Genomic DNA, 24,069 nt, shown 5'->3' with positions numbered 1-24,069 from the left:
CTATTTACTAAAAATTGTATATACTAAAAATAGTATATACAAAAAGTCTATATATTAAAAATTGTATATACTAAAAATAGTATATACAAAAAGTCTATATTCTCAAAACAGTATATACAAAAGTCTATCTATTAAAAATTGTATATACAAAATATCTATTAAAAATTGTATATACAAAAAGTCTATATACAAATTGTATATACTAAAAATTATAGATGGGGACAGAGTTAGAAACAACGTCGATTTTTAATCTGACTCTCCAAAAAAATTTGAACAAAAATATGCATCAATCTAAAAGGATCTCTTTCACTGACCGATGACAGAATTGATTATTTTTTCTACAACAGAACTGCTACTACACTTTATTCCTAACAAAAAACGCCACGAATGCTTGTTTAATTGTTTTAATCAGAAAAAATTAATTTGCAAACTTGATAAATAATAATAAAAAAAAAAATAGAGACAATCCCAAATTAATATACAACGGACGTTCCTAAAGTATTGCCTCCTATTTTTTATTCCATCCGAATGAATCAGAATGGATTGCAAATTACATTGTTATGATGACTGAACTTATGCATTCATGACTTGAAAGTTTCATTTCTTTGTTGCAGATATTGACGGTGTGAGACCCTAAGAAATCAACCGCTGTCAAAGCAGGGATGCGTCATGCAGAAAAATTGAACCGATCAACATTCACCATCGGTGCTTGTTGGACGTTTACGAAGCTGATGCAGTTAGGAGATGGATTCATCGATATCAAAGTGACGACAGAGATGTGAATGACAAAGCGCACTCTTTGCTTTTACGACAAAGACATCAAAAGAGGCTGGCAAACGTGCATTGAGAATGATGGTGACTATGTAGAAAAATAAATTTTGAGGACTAAAAGGTTACTCGTTTTAATTATATCACTCTCATCTATGTAGCTTTTTAATTTTTATCTGTTACAGATATTTACGGTGTAAGACTCTAAGAAAGCAAAACCTGTCTTGGACGGCGTCAGAAGCAGAGACAATAATTTTAATAGATAATATTTAAAAGCATCAAAACCATATTTCTGATAATAACATAATAATCACATCATATGAATTCGAAGATTTTATTATTGGCATTGGTTTCCCCGATACTTTTCTAATCAGAATTCTTCCTAGAAAGACATCGGGTACTTACACGAGAAACTACGTGAAGTTTGCCAATGTCCCCGAGTGAAAGCGATTTTTTGAGGAACGAACTGAATCCAAACTTGAAACACCCAAGTTGTCAGTCTGTCTCATTAACCACTTGGCGCCATCACTTAACCTTTTGATAATTACAAGTTTTATACACAAAAAAAAAGAAATACAAACTAAAAACAATGCATTCACCATATCTGAGAAGCAATCTTTTGTATGATAACCCTCCCGAATATCAAAAGGAGGCTAACAGGTGCTACACCTTGCTCAAGGGTGACCTGGAATCGTGCAAGGCAGGGATGTTCATCTGCTTAAGGTATGAAACATACCCGCTTAACTGGATACACACAGCGCTTAGTATTCTTCAAAATTGTCACCCGTCTGGCACTGGCTAGGTCCAATGTTGCTTGACCTCGGTTACCTTGTAGGTTTTGTGAAGGTTAATACATTTATCTTCCTCGTTAATAATTGCTTTCTTTCTCTGTATGCTAACACATGGCAGTTCTTTTATTTATTTTTTATGGCGGCTTCAAAATAACCAAATGTTTTTAGACCAATCAGAAAAAAGTTAATTATTTTTTTTTCTAACATCAGAAATACGACACCACAATGCTCCCCATCTCAGTATCGGAGATATGATATTGTTCGAAGCAATGGTAGTCGTCGTTTCTGTAGAAAACTACTCTTCTGCCTGATTTTGTCGTTATAGTTTTTGAATCTTTGGGAAGATCTATTGATTCTTGTCGGTCAGCTTCTTCTGTAGGCGTACTAGATAAATCGTTGGAATCATTTTCAATTGATTCTTCTCTAGAATTCTCAGTAGATGAAATTTCCTGTTCAGTGACATTTGATCCATCAGGAACTTTCGCAGATTTCTTTGATTCAAAAGACTTAATATATACTGGATCCAAAAGATTCACTGAAACTGTATCACTCTTATCAGAATTTAATTTTATAGTAAAGTATTTTGGAGAACTTTATAAGGACCGGTGTAAGAAGCTTCGAGTGGACGACGAACTCGGTCGACTCGTATCCACACACGAGTACAGGTTCTTCAATCAGCTGGGATATATGACTTAGGGGAAGAGTGAATTCGGCCTTCAGATAGTAGTTTGAGGTCTAACTTCTGCATTTCTTCTGCTAAAATCTTAATTTTTTAATAAGAAACTTCTCAAGATCCATTATCATTCATTGGTCTTCGTGCAAGTAGGGATTTTCCAGTTTCTGCTACAGATGGTGAATAATTATCCTCATTTTGCATATTTCTCATACTTAGCAGAATAATAGGCAATGCATTAATCCAGTTTTGTTTTCGAGCAACAATAGCCGACTTTAATGTACGGTGTACACGCTCGATTATACCGTTTGATTGAGGGTGGTAACTCGTCGTACGCAAATGATGAAATCCTAAAAGTTTAGATAGTTGACTAAAATGTTCACTTTCGAACTGTGCTCCTCGCCCGGGGCACCAATATGTAGGTTTAGTGAAGGTTTTCAAGAGCTTAGCTATGCCTGCAAAACTTAATACCCTTATCTCCCTCGTTAATTATTGCTTTTTTTTTCTTTTTTAAGTTTTAGACCAATCAGAAAAAAGGTTAATTATTCTTTTTTTCTTTTTTTAAGTTTTAGACCAATCAGAAAAAAGGTTAATTATTCTTTTTTTCTTTTTTTTAAGTTTTAGACCAATCAGAAAAAAGGTTAATTATTCTTTTTTTCTTTTTTTAAGTTTTAGACCAATCAGATAAAAGGTTAATTATTCCTTTTTTTCTTCTTTTTTTATCTTTTTAAGTTTTAGACCATTCTTATTTATATTTGTAACGTGATTACCTGTATCAGATGGTCTGATTCAATATCCGTATTCTATAATATTTTGAGAAAGATCTTTTCGTCAGATATGCGTTCGACTTTGATCTAAACGCACCTATGTTAACAGTAACAGTTTCAAAAATAATTTTATGGTTAAAAAAGAAGAAGAAAAAAAACCGTACCGGGCGTATCTGCATCGCTCTTTGGGAAAGAAGAAGGAAAGGATGGCCAGCGCATTTTTATACGCGAAGGGCATCTTCGAAAGGCAGAGCATGATGGGAGAAGCTATTTTTTCCCCTGTCTCTTCCTTTTTTTTCTAGATAGGAGGATATAAAAGCAGGGAAAAATTCCCTGGGGCAGCAGAGAGAAAAGAGTCGTGAACATCTTCTATTGAAAAGAATTTCGTATTGCTGACGTTCGGATTGTGCGGTGTGACATTGGTGGCGAGAGGCCAGGTGTGGTCGATTGGAAAAGAAGAGGGCAGAAACGTGATGTTGTCGAGAGATTATAACCCTAGAAATGCATATCAATAATAATGAATACTCAAATAAACAAATAAAAATAGAATAAGATAAAACATTTAAATAATACACTTCAGTTAGTTTACATAGGCGCGTTTGAATCAATGTTTGACGAAGAGTTCTTTCTCGAAATATACAATACGGATATTCCATCAGACCATTTGACGCAAGTAATCACAATGCAAATATAAATAAAATGTGTATATGAAATATATAAATATATACACATGTATTTGTATTTATAAAACTATTCTTCATCTGATTTATTTTGTGTCTTTCCGTTACCTCTGCATTGTACTGCCTTCTACAAATTACATTTAATTACATACTAGGCAATGCTTTACTGCTCAATGTTGCTAAACTGCGGTGATCTGGCGAGAACTAGTGCGTCAATACTGGTAACGGATTATTAATAAAAAATGTCATGCTCCCATGTTTAAGTACTTACACATAGTTCGCTGACGTAGGTACATCGTCTGCCGTTCGCATTGATGAGTTTAGACATTTTTAGAATTGCTATGATAGGCGAGTGGGTGAAGGCTTAAGAATATACTAATGAACTACGGTTTTTAGTATCGCCCATTATGAACTGACCTTGTGTCAAAATTTTAGATACTCTTATTCTTCTCTTGTTTGTTTTCGATCCACAGGACAACATTTACGCCGTTTCAATTGGATGAGATGGAAAAGGCTTTTCAAAGAGCGCCGTATCCCGATGTTTTTGCGCGGGAAGAACTTGCCATTCGCATTGGTTTAAGCGAATCACGTGTCCAGGTAAGTCACGTGACAGATTTGCATATTTTTTGTTGTTGCTTTAAATTACAATAATCGTGATTTTTCTTTTAAATTGAAATGTTCATTTATTTTTGTTCTTGTTGCTAAGCATAATTCATTAATTTCGTATGAGTCAGATGTGTTGCATCGGAGACCATATTAGAGAGAGAGACGGATGGTGACATACATATTCATAGTGGGGAAGATACATTTATACAGATATTACAGAGGGGGAGAGAAGGGAGAAGACATTTATACCTTTTACAGTTCTGTGGATGTTCCTTCTTTTAACATATATTAGAGTGGAGAGAGATTGATCAGTTCTTAAACACCGGAGGGGACAGTCATTATTTAGATGGAAAGGGAGACACATTTCTTAGATGAAGAGTAGGACACATTACTTAGAGGAGTTATACACAAAGTTCATTATAAAGATGAGTGGGAACAATGTTCATATAAATGATTTCACATTACCTTCATTTTGGTAGAAAGGCGACACGAAGACGGCAGTTACCAAAATATGAGATGTTCTTTTATTCCATTTGACCGGTCGAAATGATGATCACATCCAGGAATTCAAAGTTGTTTCTACATGTTTAAAGTTTTCCCCTTCGCTTCTAAAGGATGGCCCTCCTCTGATTCGATCCGGACTCGACTCTTCTGGACTCCGTCTCTCTCTCTGTCTCCCCATCTCACTAAAACAGGCAACCTATATTGAGAATCTGCTTTTCTGCTATGACGTCATATATGGCTCTCAACGTGACCCACTCACGTGGAAACTCACGTGGCCTAAACATACGTGGTTCGCACATGATCCCAAACCATGTCTGCAGACAAAGAATTCTCACTAATCTATTTTTCGACCTAAACAAATTTTTCAACATTTAAATTGCATTGTTCTTTATTTTTTCTGACCTTATTTTAATTCAGTTTTCATAAAAAGAATTGACCAATTAAAATTCCTTTTGCAACAACATATCAAAACTATTTTATGTGAAACTGAACAATGCGAAATTCTATTTCTGAATCTTGCTTACAAGGTTCGAATCTCAGTCTATCCTAATCTCATTTTTACTTATCTAATGTTTTTCTTATTTACAAGAATGTTCATTAGTGGCATACGTGTCCCCGATATCTTTCTATTAAGAAGAGACCATGTGAAGGTCGTCAACATCTCTACATAAGTTCGTTCCACAGAAGACGTTGCCAGTCCGCGTCGTTAATTACTTAGCCACCGTCAACTGTCTATTTGTCTATTTATGACATATCAATCCTTTTATAATAATTTCCTGAAAATCACATTGAAATAAATTAGTTTCTTCTGTCTGTTTAAAAGTATATCAATTCATTTTTATAAGTAATTTTAAATATCGTAAATATCCCTCACCCAAAAACATATTTTAAAAAATAAATTGATTTTTATATCGTAAACTGCTTCAGCACATTTCAGGAATCACAAACACACACACACACACACAAACACACACACACACACAAACACACACACACACATATATACATATATATATATATGTATATATATATATATATAGTAATTTATAAAATATATATGGCGATTAAGCTACACTGAATATTCTGCGTTTCATCCAACTATAGGATTCGTCAGTGTAGCTTAATCGCCATATATATTTTATAAATTACTAACTAGCTCTACCTACGTATTGAGCACTTTTGAAGTAAATACTTAAAGTTTACGCATAAATCTATACTTTCATATATTAAATTTATGCGAATAAATGAAGTAGTTATATATATATATATATATATATATATATATATATATATATATATATATATATATATATATATATATATATATAAGGGTTTTATCACTCAATTAGGAACTCCTCCCTGAACTTTAGGCATCTATATCTGGCCCGAGCAATCCGTTACCATGTGGAATCCATGTGTTGTATCAGGTCGTCCCCCCCATCTCGTCTCTGATCTTCCCTTTGGCCTCTAATGTTCACGAAGTGTCCATTCCGTTGTCCTGATGGACCAGTTGTTGTCATGTTTTCTGGCTATGTGCCCTACCCATCTGTGTTTGGATATTTTGATGGCAGTATTGATGTCAATAACTCTTGTTTGTTGGCGAATCCAGATGTTTATCTTTCTGTCTTGTAGAGTAATACCTAATATTATCCTCTACATCTTCCTTTGTGCCACTGCCAAGATTTCACTTTGGCGAGTTGTCAGGGTTCGTGTTTCACTACCGTAGATCATCACAGGCAGTATATATTCATTGAAGATTTTCCCTTTGATTGACATATTTGCGTTTCGGCTTTCCATGATAGTCTCCACTTTATTCTTCTCTTTATCTTAATTTTTTTTCCAAAGTAGATGTAGCTTTCAACTTCCTTAATAGTCTTTCCATCAACAATTATTGGCGAATATATATATATATATATATATATATATATATATATATATATATATATATATAAGAGAGAGAGAGAAAGAAAGAAAATTAAAACTGTAAGTTGAACTTTACAATCAAAATTTATTGTTCGACTGAATACTCCAAAAGACATTTTACGAAGTCCTTATTCCGTAGAGTTTCAAAGAATTCTATTCTTATTATTCTTCTCATCAGAGGACATAAAGAAATCAGCAAATGTTTTGTTTATTAGTTTGAAGTTTAGCATTGCATATATCAGGTAAACACTACATCCCTTTGTTTTTATTAAATATATATATATATATATATATATATATATATATATATATATATATATATATATATATATATATATATATATATATAATATAGAATCGTAGAAGGCAGTACAATGCAGAGGTAACGGAAAGACACAAACTGAAGTTTTATTAATACAACTTACAAATACATGTGCAATTTCCACAGGGGACTAATTCATATGTAATATATTGATGTTGCCATTCTGTAGATATTCAACGTAAATGGAGATGCTCTGATATTATTGTAGCTCTTTTGTTAAAATTGCAAAAGTATTTATCTAAGTTAGCAGGAACACCCGACGTATCCCGGTCGTAAAGTACGCTTAAATATAATATTTAAATTCTTGCAGATTTCGTATATATTATTATAGAGTTAATGTTCTATCGATTTTTATAAATTATAAAGTTATATATATTATTATAGAGTTAATGTTCTATCGATTTTTATAAATTATAAAGTTATATATATTATTATAGAGTTAATGTTCTATCGATTTTTATAAATTATAAAGTTATATATATTATTATAGAGTTAATGTTCTATCGATTTTTATAAATTATAAAGTTGCGATTTCAAAAATAAAAAAACATATCTGTATGATTTGAGTGTATCAGCTTGAATCGAAACATATATATATATATATATACATATATATATATATATATATATATATATATATATATATATATAGATTATTAAGGTGCCATCAACTATAATCGAAACCGAAACTATTATGAATAATTCCTGATAAAATTCTTTTAACAAAAATAGATTATTGGAGTGCCGCTAGGTATAATCGAAACTGGAATAAAAATTATGAAGAATTATTAGTAAAATTCTTTATAAAAAATATTAAATGACTTGACACAGGGAACATAAGTCGGAACAGATACATTAAGGACATTGCCAGGGCCGCTGTGAGGAAGGTGAACTCTCTCTACCGTGCTAGAAAGTTAATTTCGCCTGAAAGTATCCTGTACCTCTATAAGGTCACCATTCGTTCATGTATGGAGTATTGTTGTCATATTTGGGCTGATGCATCTGCTACTAGTCTCTCACTCCTGGACAGGGTTCAAAAGAGAGTCGCCAACCTGATAGGTCCTGAACTTACATCTAAGCTTCAACCTCTGTCCCATCGATGAAATGCTGCATCCCTCTGCCTGTTCTATAAGTATTTTAATGGTGGATGCTATGACGAACTACAAGCACTTGTACCTCCTCGACATAAATACCACGTCAAACCAGACAAGCAGCAAAATCCCACCCCTTCACAATAGAGATCCCTAGATGTAAGAAAGACTTCTGCTCTAATAATTTCTTCTCCAGAACTGCTAGACTTTGGAACTCTCTTCCGGGATTCTGCTTTCACAATTGTACTGACATGCAGAAGTTCAAATGTAATGTAAGCAAACATCTTGTTGCTCATCTCCCTACATAGTATCCCTGCAATTTATGTCCCCGATAGTAGCCTTCTTCATCAAATTGGTACTGTGCCTTGTTTGGGGTAAAAATTGAAAAAAAAAATCTTCTACATCTTCAGTTCCTCGAGTAATAATTGTGTGTACAGTTCCCACACTGACATCAAAATGTGCACTTATTATCTCTATATATACTCGACAGTATTTATCCATGAAATTCTTTATTTGGCCAATCAACTCTGGCGTTCTGACTTTCTTACTCCTCACACACCCCTCATCATTCTTCACAGACTTTTTGCCTTCCTCGAATCTCTTATGCCACTCAAGAACTGATGTTTATTTCATACAAGATGGTCCAAAAGCAGTCTAAAGCATTCCATACGTTTCGGTGGCATTTTACTAAGTTTAAAACAGAATTTTATTGCATATCCTTCTCCTAAACTGTCCTTACGTCCAGATTGCATTTTTGAAATTCACCAGCTGTGACAATCAGGCTTTAGCAAGATGTATTCCAATTCCTACTGTAGCTGTTAATTTGAATCTGAAATCATGAAGATCAATCAGTCATCATAAGCTGTCTAGCAATAACATAGTAAAATTTCAAGAGTCTATGACAATTTTAAATGTTGGTGCAAAAACTATGGAAACTGATTGAAGGAAACTTGCATGTATCATCTATGACGTCATATATCATTGAATCGATTCCCTCTTTCCTCATTATTGAATTGCGTGTTCTTCTCTTGATCCGCTTTAATAGAAGTACGAATAATTTCGGAAGGCCATGACATCTGCTTATATAAATAAACTTTTTTTTTTAGGTGTGGTTCCAAAACCGACGTGCCAAGTGGCGGAAGAGAGAGACGCCAAGAAAAACAGTTATTTATCCCACAGGTAAATTCATGCTCCTATACTTTCTCTTTTTTAACTGACGACACTAGTCTTTCTCTGCTCTATAGTTGTTTTCATGATGATGTGATTGACTAGGGCACAATGGGAATGCTTACCAACTGACTACAACTTCGTCATTTTTTATGTTTATGAGAATATGAAATCCACAAGCGGTCAACAGGTCAGGGGAGATGACGACGTTTGAATTTTGCTGTTCTTTCAACTTTTTACGGAGCACATTACCACGGGAATGCTTACCAACTGATTAAAACTTCGTCATTTTCTGTGTTAATGAGAACCTGAAATTCACAAACGGTTCCCATGTCGAGGGAGATGATGATGTTAGGATTTTGCAATTTTTTTCAAAAGACATTTTTTTTTCAAAAGACATTGCCGTGGTAATGATTCAACTTGGTCATTTTCAGTGTTAATGAGAATCTGAAATTCACAAGCGGTCCACAAGTCAGGAGATATGACGACGTTTGGATTTGGCAGTAGTTGCAGGGATGTGTTGACGTCCTCCTGTATGCAATACTTGGTATTTCCCAAAGGATCACCTATATGGTACTAAGCTCTACGTTGCTTGACTTCGGCGATCTAACAAGAACCAGTATATCAACGTATATCTTCATTTGTGTCTCTGAAACCAAATTGAACTACCGTGACCAATTTTTCTTTCAAAAGTACTTACCATATGCGGAACACATTATCGTGAAAATGCTTACCAACTGACTACAACTTGGTAATTTCCAATGTTAATGCCTGTTTTAAATAAACGGTTTCTTCCCATTTAAAACATAATTTATAATCCTCTCTCATTATTATTTCTCATTAAACTGAGAATGTCGTTAAAAATTATTATCGAGTGGCCTTTGTCCTTTATAAGTGGTTGTTCATTACTATGTGAGAAAAAATTAAAAGAGCATTTCGCAATTATTTTCATATGATTTTTGGAAAACAATGATAAGATTTGTAACAAACTCATGATTTTCTTTTTATTATATTAAATATAATACAAGGTCAATATAAAAATATAATAAATATCAATATGAAATATATAATGAAATATAAATATAAAAATATAATAAAATATCAATATGAAAAATATAATAAAATATCAATATAAAAATATAATAAAATATCAATATGAAAATATAATAAAATATCAATATAAAAATATAATAAAATATCAATATATAAATATAATAAAATATCAATATGAAAAATGTAATAAAATATCAATATAAAAATATAATAAAATATCAATATGAAAATATAATAAAATATAAATATAAAATATAATAAAATATCAATATGAAAAATATAATAAAATATCAATATAAAAATATAATAAAATATCAATATAAAAATATAACAGAATATCAATATTAAAAATATAATAAAATATCAATAATAAAAATATAATAAAATATCAATATGAAAAATGTAATAAAATATCAATATAAAAATATAATAAAATATCAATATTAAAAAATATAATAAAATATCAATATAACAAAATAATAAAATATCAATATGAAAAATGTAATAAAATATCAATATGAAAAATATAATAAAATATCAATATTAAAAATATAATAAAATATCAATATAACAAAATAATAAAATATCAATATATAAAAATAATAAAATATGAATATAAAAATATAATAAAATATCAATATTAAAAATATAATAAAATGTCAATATAAAAATATAATAAAATATCAATATAAAAATATAATAAAATATCAATATAAAAATATAATAAAATATCAATATGGAAAATGTAATAAATATCAATATAAAAATATAATAAAATATCAATAATAAAAATATAATAAAATATCAATATGAAAAATGTAATAAAATATCAATATGAAAAATATAATAAAATATCAATATTAAAAATATAATAAAATATCAATATAAAAATATAATAAAATATCAATATGAAAAATATAATAAAATATCAATATATAAATATAAAAAATACCAATATAAGAAAATAATAAAATATCAATATAAAAATATAATAAAATATCTATATAAAAATATATAATCAAATATCAATATGAAAAATATAATAAAATATCAATATATAAATAATAAAATATCAATATAAAAATATAATAAAATATCAACATGAAAAATATAATAACATATCAATATGAAAAATATAGTAAAATATTAATATAAAAATATAATAAAATATTAATATATAAATATAATAAAATATCAATATGAAAAATAAATTAAAATATCAATATAAAAATATAATAAAATATCAATAATAAAAATATAATAAAATATCAATATGAAAAATATAATAAAATATCAATATAAAAATATAATAAAATATCAATATAAAAATATAATAAAATATCAATATGAAACATATATTAAAATATCAATATGAAAAATAATAATATATCAATATAAAAATCGAATAAAATATCAATATGAAACATATATTAAAATATCAATATGAAAGTTTTAATAAAATATCAATATGAAAATATAATAAAATATAAATATAAAATATAATAAAATATCAATATGAAAAATATAATAAAATATCAATATAACAAAATATAATAAAATATCAATATAAAAATATAATAAAATATCAATATAAAAATATAATAAAATATCAATATAAAAATATAACAGAATATCAATATTAAAAATATAATAAAATATCAATAATAAAAATATAATAAAATATCAATATAACAAAATATAATAAAATATCAATATAAAAATATAATAAAATATCAATAATAAAAATATAATAAAATATCAATATAAAAATATAATAAAATATAAATATAAAATATAATACAATATCAATATTAAAAATATGATAAAATATCAATATTAAAAATATAATAAATATCAATATAAAAGATATAATTAAATATCAATATAAAAATATAATAAAATATCAATATAAAAATATAATAAAATATCAATATAAAAATATAATAAAATATCAATATAAAATATAATAAAATATCAATATAAAAATATAATAAAATATCAATATAAAAATATAATAAAATATCAATATAAAATATAATAAAATATCGATATAAAAATATAATAAAATATCAATATAAAAATATAATAAGATATCAATATTAAAAATATAATAAAATATCAATATAAAAATATAATAAAATATCAATATGAAAAATATAATAAAATATCAATAATAAAAATATAATAAAATATCAATAATAAAAATATAATAAAATATCAATATAAAAATATAATAAAATATCAATATAAAATATAATAAAATATCAATAATAAAAATATAATAAAATATCAATATGAAAAATATAATAAAATATCAATATAAAAATCGAATAAAATATCAATATGAAACATATATTAAAATATCAATATGAAAGTTATAATAAAATATCAATATGAAAATATAATAAAATATAAATATAAAATATAATAAAATATCAATATGAAAAATATAATAAAATATCAATATAAAAATATAATAAAATATCAATATTAAAAATATAATAAAATATCAATATAACAAAATAATAAAATATCAATATGAAAAATGTAATAAAATATCAATATGAAAAATATAATAAAATATCAATATTAAAAATATAATAAAATATCAATATAACAAAATAATAAAATATCAATATAAAAATATAATAAAATATCAATATAAAAATATAATAAAATATCAATATTAAAAATATAATAAAATGTCAATATAAAAATATAATAAAATATCAATATAAAAATATAATAAAATATCAATATAAAAATATAATAAAATATCAATATGAAAAATGTAATAAATATCAATATAAAAATATAATAAAATATCAATAATAAAAATATAATAAAATATCAATATGAAAAATGTAATAAAATATCAATATGAAAAATATAATAAAATATCAATATTAAAAATATAATAAAATATCAATATAAAAATATAATAAAATATCAATAATAAAAATATAATAAAATATCAATATGAAAAATATAATAAAATATTAATATATAAATATAAAAAATACCAATATAAGAAAATAATAAAATATCAATATAAAAATATAATAAAATATCTATATAAAAATATATAATCAAATATCAATATGAAAAATATAATAAAATATCAATATATAAATAATAACATATCGATATAAAAATATAATAAAATATCAACATGAAAAATATAATAACATATCAATATGAAAAATATAATAAAATATTAATATAAAAATATAATAAAATATCAATATGAAAAATATAATAAAATATCAATAATAAAAATATAATAAAATATCAATAATAAAAATATAATAAAATATCAATATAAAAATATAATAAAATATCAATATAAAAATATAATAAAATATCAATAATAAAAATATAATAAAATATCAATATAAAAATATAATAAAATATCAATATTAAAAATATAATAAAATATCAATATAAAAATCGAATAAAATATCAATATGAAACATATATTAAAATATCAATATGAAAGTTATAATAAAATATCAATATGAAAATATAATAAAATATAAATATAAAATATAATAAAATATCAATATGAAAATATAATAAAATACCAATATAAAAATATAATAAAATCTCAATATAAAAATATAACAGAATATCAATATTAAAAATATAATAAAATATCAATAATAAAAATATAATAATATATCAATATAACAAAATATAATAAAATATCAATATAAAAATATAATAAAATATCAATATAAAAATATAACAGAATATCAATATTAAAAATATAATAAAATATCAATAATAAAAATATAATAAAATATCAATAAAACAAAATATAATAAAATATCAATATAAAAATATAATAAAATATCAATAATAAAAATATAATAAAATATCAATATAAAAATATAATAAAATATAAATATAAAATATAATACAATATCAATATTAAAAATATGATAAAATATCAATATTAAAAATATAATAAATATCAATATAAAAGATATAATTAAATATCAATATAAAAATATAATAAAATATCAATATAAAAATATAATAAAATATCAATATAAAAATATAATAAAATATCAATATAAAATATAATAAAATATCAATAATAAAAATATAATAAAATATCAATATAAAATTATAATAAAATATCAATATAAAATATAATAAAATATCAATATAAAAATATAATAAAATATCAATATAAATATATAATAAAATATCAATATTAAAAATATAATAAAATATCAATATAAAAATATAATAAAATATCAATATGAAAAATATAATAAAATATCAATAATAAAAATATAATAAAATATCAATAATAAAAATATAATAAAATATCAATATAAAAATATAATAAAATATCAATATAAAATATAATAAAATATCAATAATAAAAATATAATAAAATATCAATATAAAAATATAATAAAATATCAATAATAAAAATATAATAAAATATCAATATATAAATATAATAAAATATCAATAATAAAAATATAATAAAATATCAATATGAAAAATATAATAAAATATCAATATATAAATATAAAAAATACCAATATAAAAATATAATAAAATATCAATATAAAAATATAATAAAATATCAATAATAAAAATATAATAAAATATCAATATAAAAATATAATAAAATATAAATATAAAATATAATACAATATCAATATTAAAAATATGATAAAATATCAATATTAAAAATATAATAAATATCAATATAAAAGATATAATTAAATATCAATATAAAAATATAATAAAATATCAATATAAAAATATAATAAAATATCAATATAAAAATATAATTAAATATCAATATAAAATATAATAAAATATCAATATAAAAATATAATAAAATATCAATATAAAAATATAATAAAATATCAATATAAAATATAATAAAATATCAATATAAAAATATAATAAAATATCAATATAAAAATATAATAAAATATCAATATTAAAAATATAATAAAATATCAATATAAAAATATAATAAAATATCAATATGAAAAATATAATAAAATATCAATAATAAAAATATAATAAAATATCAATAATAAAAATATAATAAAATATCAATATGAAAAATATAATAAAATATCAATATATAAATATAAAAAATACCAATATAAAAATATAATAAAATATCAATATAAAAATATAATAAAATATCAATAATAAAAATATAATAAAATATCAATATAAAAATATAATAAAATATCAATATGAAAAATATAATAAAATATCAATAATAAAAATATAATAAAATATCAATATGAAAAATATAATAAAATATCAATATATAAATATAATAAAATATCAATAATAAAAATATAATAAAATATCAATATGAAAAATATAATAAAATATCAATATATAAATATAAAAAATACCAATATAAAAATATAATAAAATATCTATATAAAAAATATAATAAAATATCAATATGAAAAATATAATAAAATATCAATATAAAAATATAATAAAATATCAATATGAAAAATATAATAAAATATCAACATGAAAAATATAATAAAATATCAATATAAAATATAATAAAATATCAGTATGAGAATATCAAATATCCGTATAAAAATATCAAAAATTCGTATCAAAATATCATCAATAATCAATATAAAATATATTACACTTACTTATATAAATATATAATCAATTATCAATATATAAAATACAGTAAATATATGAAGTTATACTTGTAATCAAATATTAATATAAGTACCATTAAATATCGATATATATTATAATCGAAGATCAATGATCGGAAATTTGGACGGAATTTCGAACAGAACTCTTTATTTAATTCACGAGGTGGCATGCTTTCGTTCCGTCGACCATGGAGAATTACTTAGGACATCCGGTCATGACTGATGAAGTGGGATTATGCTATCTCTATCTGGTCGAGCTCTTTGCCCGGACCACTATAACTCTCTCTCCCCACTCTCTCTCTCTCTCTCTCTCTCTCTCTCTTTCTCTCTTTATCTCTCTCCAGATTTCCAAATTGTGTCTACTTAATTGTCATGTTGCAGTAATGATGAACATATCCAAAAATTATGAAAAACAATAAGGCAAGAAATTAATTATTAATGAAATTTATTATTATTAATGAAAACGTTTTTTGAAAATAATTAGTGAAAATTAAGTTTTCAGAAAATATTTATCTCCCTTTTGTTACGATTAGAAAATATTTATCTCCCTTTTGTTACGATTAGGACGGGTTTATTTGTTTTAAAGTTGTTTTTTTTTTTACACAACTCATTCACTAATTCTCTTTGAAAACTGTTTTCATGAATAATAATTAATTTTCTACCTTATCATTTTTTTTTTTGTAATTTTTGGATATTTTTATTACTGTGACATGACAATTCAGTGGATCCTATTGGTTTCACTTGAAATTCAATAATTCAGTTTTCAAATTTCACAGTTGGCGTCATATAATGCAAGGGCGGTAACCGCGTGATCTACAATCACGCGATTATTTCGACCAATGGTATTGCGTTGTTCAGTTGCTAAGGAGGATTCAGAATTGGCGGGAATTTTGTGTTTCATAAAACAGATTTCAATATGATGCCGAGCAAAGCCGACACGCGAAATCTCGCTCCAGGCCTAATGAACTAAGGCATGGTTCTACCCCATTTATTTCTCCGCTCATTTAAATGCGGATACTAGCCAGAGACCAAAATGTTCTACGGAATAATTACATCATTATCTTTGCCCGCAAAGGGGCAAATTATTTTATGATCATCGATCGCAAAGTGCGTTGATCGTATCGACAGTCTGGAAGGATTTCGCGAACCCTTAACCAATTCTACGAGCGGCCGAGTCTACCAGCATCTTCACAAGAAAAAAACTACCTTCGCCTTTCAAGGCATGAACTACAACTACCTTCGCCTTTCTAGGCAAGAACTACCCGCCATTTGGCAGAAGCTAAAGAGGGCACTCTTTTGCAATATGGACTCCTCTTTTACCCTTTTGTAAATAAAATTATTCTTGGATTTAAGGTGAGCCTTTGTTGCTTTTCTGAGTCTCTTTCATTCTGCCATAGGCAAAAACGAGTAAGAGAATTTCTTACAGTACGTGGATCTAGGTCGTCCTCGAACGTACCTAACGCCAACTGTGATCCTGAAGATCTGAGGTAACTGATGAGATACAGGGAAATCTGTAGAGAAAGAGAGAAAGTCACGTTGGTCTGGCAAGGAGCTCGACCTGATAAAGATAGTCTGCTATTCCTGTGAATTAAATAAAAAGTTCCGTTTTAAATTCCGTGCAGATTTCCGAGTTCAACAAAAAGATTCCTGAGTTCGACAAGACACACCTGAAAAAAGTCGGAAGTTTCATCGACGGAAACGTTGTGAAAACGACACTCAAGAGGGAAACAGTAGTCCAAAGAATCCAAATAATACGAAGTGTCTAATTTCTTTGGTATTTTTTTTAGTTTGAGACGTTTTTTTCTTTTTTTTTTTTTGTTGTTGTTGGCAAACCTAAGTAAATGTTCATGAATGGCCGACTTTTCTTTACAGTTTTGGTGACATCAAATACTGTGTTAACATCCTTAATATGTTCTATTCAGCTGTGAGAATAAACACATTGTTTTACTAAGATGTCACCACTTGTTAAAAGGCCACTCGATCATAAGGTTTAACTGAGTGTCATATCATTTTTACAGTCATTCCAACTCTTTTGTCGTAAAAATAACTATTTGCTAGTTTTATTGTCGTAATAATAAAAATTTGAAAATTTATCAAAAAATGTTTTATACATTTTGGAAAAAAAAGTATTGTTTGAAAAAAAAAGTATTTTTTGAAAAAGTACATTTTGAAAAAAATATTTTTCTTGAAAATAATCCTTTTTATATAAATACTTTCCTTTAAAAAGTACTTTTTTGAAAAACATAATTTTTGATAAAAAAATATTTCTTTTGAAAAAGTACTTAAATAGAATACTTTTTTAGAAAAAAAAATGAAAAAAATAGAAAGCAAAAAAGTTTGAAAAAAAAAACTTTTCCTTGAATTTATCTTGTTTTACAGTCTTTTTTTTTGGGGGGGGGTTACTTCATCCTTCGTATCAGTTTTTTTTTTTTTCTGGTCGCTGCCGTCGGATCAAGTTCCGGATACATACCATCTGTTGATGTAAGACTTCCTTTTGAGGTATCGAGTTGCATTTCAGCAACAAAATCAAAAATATATTTTGGTAATATGTCACTATTTTTTGTCTTCCAGTTCCTGTCCAGAACATCTCGTCAACAGGTATGCACCCCGTTGCTGGAGGCACGACATTATCAGTTGCAACCCTAGACCGATGGCCGGCAAATAGCTTCTATGGCGACGGATCCCTCATGGCCGGTGCGGATCCCGCACAAGTAACATCGTCACTTCCGTTCGCGATCAACCGAAGTAATGGTGATATAATAAACTCGAGATCAGACTGCCACACATCGAACAGGGGACACCTTAACGGAAACAGCAGTAACAGTGTAGGCGCCCTAAGCGGAAGCAACGGCGTCAATGGTTCGATTATAACTGGTGCTAATGGTGGTCCATCACTCGCGTCTCTTCCTCATCAGCATCCGCATCATCCGATAATGCTACCCGGCATGCCTTGCACAAATGCTTACCATAGCGCAGTCACTACTTCAGGTCCTAGTTACGCTACCGTTGTACCGCAGACATACCCATTTTTCTCTCATTCGTACGCGACACCTTTCATTGGCGGCCTCCCTGTGACCTTTGACCCCGCGTCTATGACACTTGGGGGTCGGCCTTATATCATGACTGCCCGGGGCTTAGTGAATGTACCCGCATTTAATGCTGGGATTCAGGACGAGAGACTTTTAACCGATCGGAATCGAAGCCACGACCAAAATGCAGTCAGTGTTTAGTTCATGTTTAGTACAAAGACAGGGTTAGACACCAGGTTGTTTTACAAAAAAAAAAAAACTGCAACAAAAATTTTAAAAAATTGTCTCAGTCTAAAAAGATTTTCTTTCGCCGGTTTTCTGTTCTTGTGATACAGTTCATCAATTTTGTTCGCGGTCAGTGAACAGGAAATACTTTTAGACTGAGGTAATTTTGCTGTTCTTTAGCAATATCAAACAAGACAAAAAGAGGGTTAAAAAATTAAGCAATTAATGCTACAAAAGGCAAGATACGTTACTCTTCAAATAAGTGAGAATGAAAAATAATAGACCGAAAATCGAAAATTAAACAAAAATACCAAACATTTTGTATAATTTCACCTATTTTTTTATATTCCAATTCCCGTACAAAAAGGGGCAGAAATTGGAAAATTTGGAGTTTCTTTAACAACTTCAACAGAACAAAAAACAACTATATAACAAATAATTATTACCAAAGGCAAGATAAGTTACTCTCATAATTACCTGGTTAAGTTTTTTTTTCTTTTTTCTTCACTTTTTACTCTTTTTCACCCCAAATATTTAATAAAAAATAGAAAACTGTTTTTTTTTATAATGACCCGAAACATTGTGCCTCTTTATAATAAACCCAGAAGATTGTGTCATTTTATAACAAAAAAGAAAACTGTCATTTTTATATTTAACCAGAACATTGTGACATTTTCATAAGAAACCTACAAACTGTGACATTTTATTTTTATAAACACAAAAGACTGTGGCATTTTATTTTTATAAACAGAAGACTATAGCATTTTATTTTATAAACACTGAAGACTGTGACATTTTATTTTTATAAACATTAAAGGCTGGCTTTTTATAATAAACCCATGAGAATGTTTCAGTTTTATAATAAAGCGGATAATTTGGCCATTTGGATTGTTAAAGGACTGAAGACGTTGTAATTTTTATAATAAACTCAGAAAATTGTGCCATTTTTTTCGTACTTTTGTGTGATATTCTAAGTACGTTGCTTTCTGATCCAAGATTTTGTTGCTGTTGCTTGTCTGATCGAAACAAATAATCGTCCACAATTTTCATTCAGATTCATACAATTGACTAGATTCAAACTACTTTTATGTGAGCTGTCCTATGTTTGAATCAATGATAAAAAAGCCAACGTGCATAATTTCTGAATATAAATAAATATATCTGTCTCGTTACACTAGTAAGAAAAAATACCTGACGAAACCATTTGAAGTATTTAGGGAACAGAAAACGCAAATAACAAGTCTAAAAACCTCCGTCGTATAAAATGAATTTGGAAATAAATCATTCACTCTGCTCCCATAATGAGACAATTTCTTCATTTTTTTTCTTTCTTATATCTCACAAATTTATACGATTTTCGTTTTTTCTTTTTACAAACTAAAATATAATACTAGGATTGTTTTAAAATGAATGTGTTTAGTACCTTTGCATAATTATAAATCATGTAAAAAAGTAACAAAACATGTAATGCAAAAATGTAACAAAAATATGTAATTAAAAAAGTAACATAAATATGTAATGCAAAAAAGTAACAAAAATATGTAATGCAAAATGTAACAAAAATATGTAATGCAAAAAGTAACAAAATTATGTAATGCAAAACAGTAACAAAAATATGTAATGCAAAAAAGTAACAAAAATAAGTAATGCAAAAAAGTAACAAAAATATGTAATGCTAAAAAGTAACAAAAATATGCAACGTAAAAAAGTAACAAAAATATAAATGCAAAAAGTAACAAAAATATGTAATGCAAAAAGTAACAAAAATATGTAATGCAACAAAGTAACAAAAATATGTAATGAAAAAAAGTAACCAAAGTAATGCAAAAAGTAACAGAAATATGTAATTCAACAAAGTAACAAAAATATGTAATTCAACAAAGTAACATGTAAAATATGTAATGCAAAAAGTAACAAAAATATGTGATGCAAAGAAGTAACAAGAATATGTAATGCAAAAAAGTAACAAAAATATGTAATGCAAAAAAGTAACAAAAATATGTAATACAAAAAAGTTAAAAAAATATAAATGCAAAAAGTAACAAAAATGTGTAATGCAAAAAAGTTTAAAAAAATATGTAATGCAAAAAGTAGCAAAAATATGTAATGCAAAAAAGTAACAAAAATATGTAATACAAAAAAGTTAAAAAAATATAAATGCAAAAAGTAACAAAAATGTGTAATGCAAAAAAGTTTTAAAAATATGTAATGCAAAAAGTAACACAAATATGTAATGCAAAAAAGTAACAAAAATATGTAATGCAAAAAGTAACAAAAGTAATGCAAAAAGTAACAAAAAATATGTAATTCAACAAAGTAAAAATAATATGTAATCCAAAAAAGTAACAAAAATATTTAATGCAATAAAGTAACCAAAAATATGTAATGCAAAAAAGTAACACAAATATGCAATGCAAAAAAGTAACAAAAATATGTAATGCCAAAACGTAACAGAAATATGTAATTCAAAAAAGTAACAAAAATATGTAATGCAAAAAGGTAACCAAAAATATGTAATGCAAAAAAGTAGAAAAAATATGCAATACAAAAATGTAAAAATACGTAATGCAAAAAAGTAACACAAATATGTAATACAAAAAAGTAAACAAAAATATGAAATGCAAAAAGTAACAAAAATATGTAATGCAAAATGTACCAAAAATATTTAATGCAAAAAATTAACAAAAATATGCAATGCAAAAAGTTAAAAGTACTTAATGCAAAAAAGAAACACAAATATATAATTTTAAAAAGTAAACAAAAATATGTAATGCAAAGAGTAACAAAATTATGTCATGCAAAATAGTAATAATACACTTGTAATGCAAAAAGTAACAAAAATATGTAATACAAAAAGTAACAAAATTATGTAATGCAAAACGTAACAAAAATATGTGATGCAAAATGTAAACAGGTAATGCAAAAAGAAACAAAATTATGTAATGCAAAATAGTAATAATAAACGTGTAATGCAAAAAAGTAACAAAAATATGTAATGCAAAAAAGTCACAAAAATATGTAATGAAAAAAGTAAAAAATACGTAATGCAAAAAAGTAACACAAATATGTAATGCAAAAAGTAAACAAAAATATGTAATGCAAAAATATAACAAAAATATGTAATGCAAAAAAGTGAACAAAAATATGTAATGCAAAAAAGTAATAAAAATATTTAATGCAAAAAGTAACAAAAATATGTAATGCAAAAGTAACAAAATATATAATGCAAAAAAGTAACAAAACTATGCAATGCAAAAAAGTAACAAAAATATGAAATGCAAAAAGTAACAAAATTATGTAATGCGAAAATGTAACAAACATATGTAATGCAAAAAAGTAAACAAAAATATGTAATGCAAAAAAGTAAAAAAATATGTAATGCAAAAAAGTAAAACAAAATATGTAACGCAAAAAAGTAACAAAATATGTAATGCAAAAAAGTAACAAAATATGTAATGCCAAAAGTAACAAAAATATGTAATGCAAAAAAGTAACAAAAATATGTAATACAAAAAGTAACAACATTATATAATGCAAAAAAGTAACAAAAATATGTAATACAAAAAGTAACAAAATTATGTAATGCAAAAAGTAACAAAAATAGGTAATGCAAAAAGTAAATACGTAATGCAAAAAGTAACAAAATTATGTAATGAAAAATCGTAATAATAAACGTGTAATGCAATAAAGTAACAAAAATATGTAATGCAAAAAGTGAAAAATACGTAATGCAAAAAAGTAACACAAATATGTAATGCAAAAAGTAAACAAAAATATGTAATGCAAAAATGTAACAAAAATATGTAATGCAAAAAGTAACAAAAATATGTAATGCAAAAAAGTGAACAAAAATATGTAATGCAAAAAAGTAATAAAAATATTTAATGCAAAAAGTAACAAAAATATGTGATGCAAAAAGTAACAAAAATATATAATACAAAAAAGTAAAAAAACTATGCAATGCAAAAAAGTAACAAAAATATGTTATGCAAAAAAGTAACAAAAATATGTTATGCAAAAAGTAACAAAAATATGTAATGCAAAGTAATAACAAAAATATTTAATGAAAAATGTAAAAAAATTATGTCATGCAAAATAGTAATAATAAACTTGTAATGCAAAAAAGTAACAAGAATATGTAATGCAAAGAAGTAACAAAAATATGTAATGCAAAGAGTAACAAAATTATGTAATGCAAAAAGTAAATACGTAATGCCAAAAAGTAACAAAATTATGTCATGCGAAATAGTAATAATAAACTTGTAATGCAAAAAAGTAACAAAAATATGCAATGCAAAAAAGTAACAAAAATATGTAATGCAAAAAAGTAACAAATATATGTAATGCAAAAAAGTAACAAAAATATGTAATGCAAAAACAGTAATAATAAACTTGTAATGCAAAAAGTAACAAAAATGTGCAATGCAAAAAAGTAACAAAAATATGTAATGCAAAAAGTAACAAAAATATTTAATGAAAAAAGTAACAAAATTATATCATGCAAAATAGTAATAATAAACTTGCAATGCAAAAAAGTAACAAAAATATGTAAAGCAAAAAAGTAACAAAAATATGTAATGCAAAAATAGTAATAATAAACTTGTAATGCAAAAAAGTAACAAAAACATGCAATGCAAAAAAGTAACAAAAATATGTAATGAAAAAAAGTAACAAAAATATGTAATGCAAAAACAGTAATAATAAACTTGTAATGCAAAAAAGTAACAAAAATATGCAATGCAAAACAGTAACACAAATATGTAATGCAAAAAGTAACAAAAATATGTAA

The 24,069-nt window shown here is 25.4% G+C and overlaps 1 protein-coding gene across 4 annotated transcripts in view; it reads left to right on the top strand.

Annotated features, from left to right (window-relative positions):
* The window catches only part of LOC145297830 (uncharacterized), a 147,278-nt gene extending 127,052 nt beyond the window's left edge, over positions 1-20,226 (top strand). For 3 of the 4 annotated variants that reach the window (XM_080144158.1, XM_080144160.1, XM_080144159.1), the window contains 3 exons: positions 4,153-4,276; positions 9,232-9,304; positions 18,598-19,481. In XM_080144158.1, coding sequence (XP_080000284.1) covers positions 4,153-4,276; positions 9,232-9,304; positions 18,598-19,256 — 856 coding nt within the window. In that variant the 3' untranslated portion in view covers positions 19,257-19,481. Of the gene's footprint in view, positions 1-4,152; positions 4,277-9,231; positions 9,305-18,597 lie in introns of all 4 variants that reach the window. The other variant, XM_080144157.1, reaches the window with a different exon arrangement.
* Positions 20,227-24,069: the final 3,843 nt, after the last annotated feature.

This window comes from Euprymna scolopes, chromosome 18, assembly GCF_053919585.1.
Source record: "Euprymna scolopes isolate OS-2025 chromosome 18, ASM5391958v1, whole genome shotgun sequence".
Lineage (NCBI taxonomy): Eukaryota > Metazoa > Mollusca > Cephalopoda > Sepiida > Sepiolidae > Euprymna > Euprymna scolopes.
Note: the sequence above shows the minus strand (reverse complement) of the source record. Positions and strands in the feature narration are given on the sequence as shown.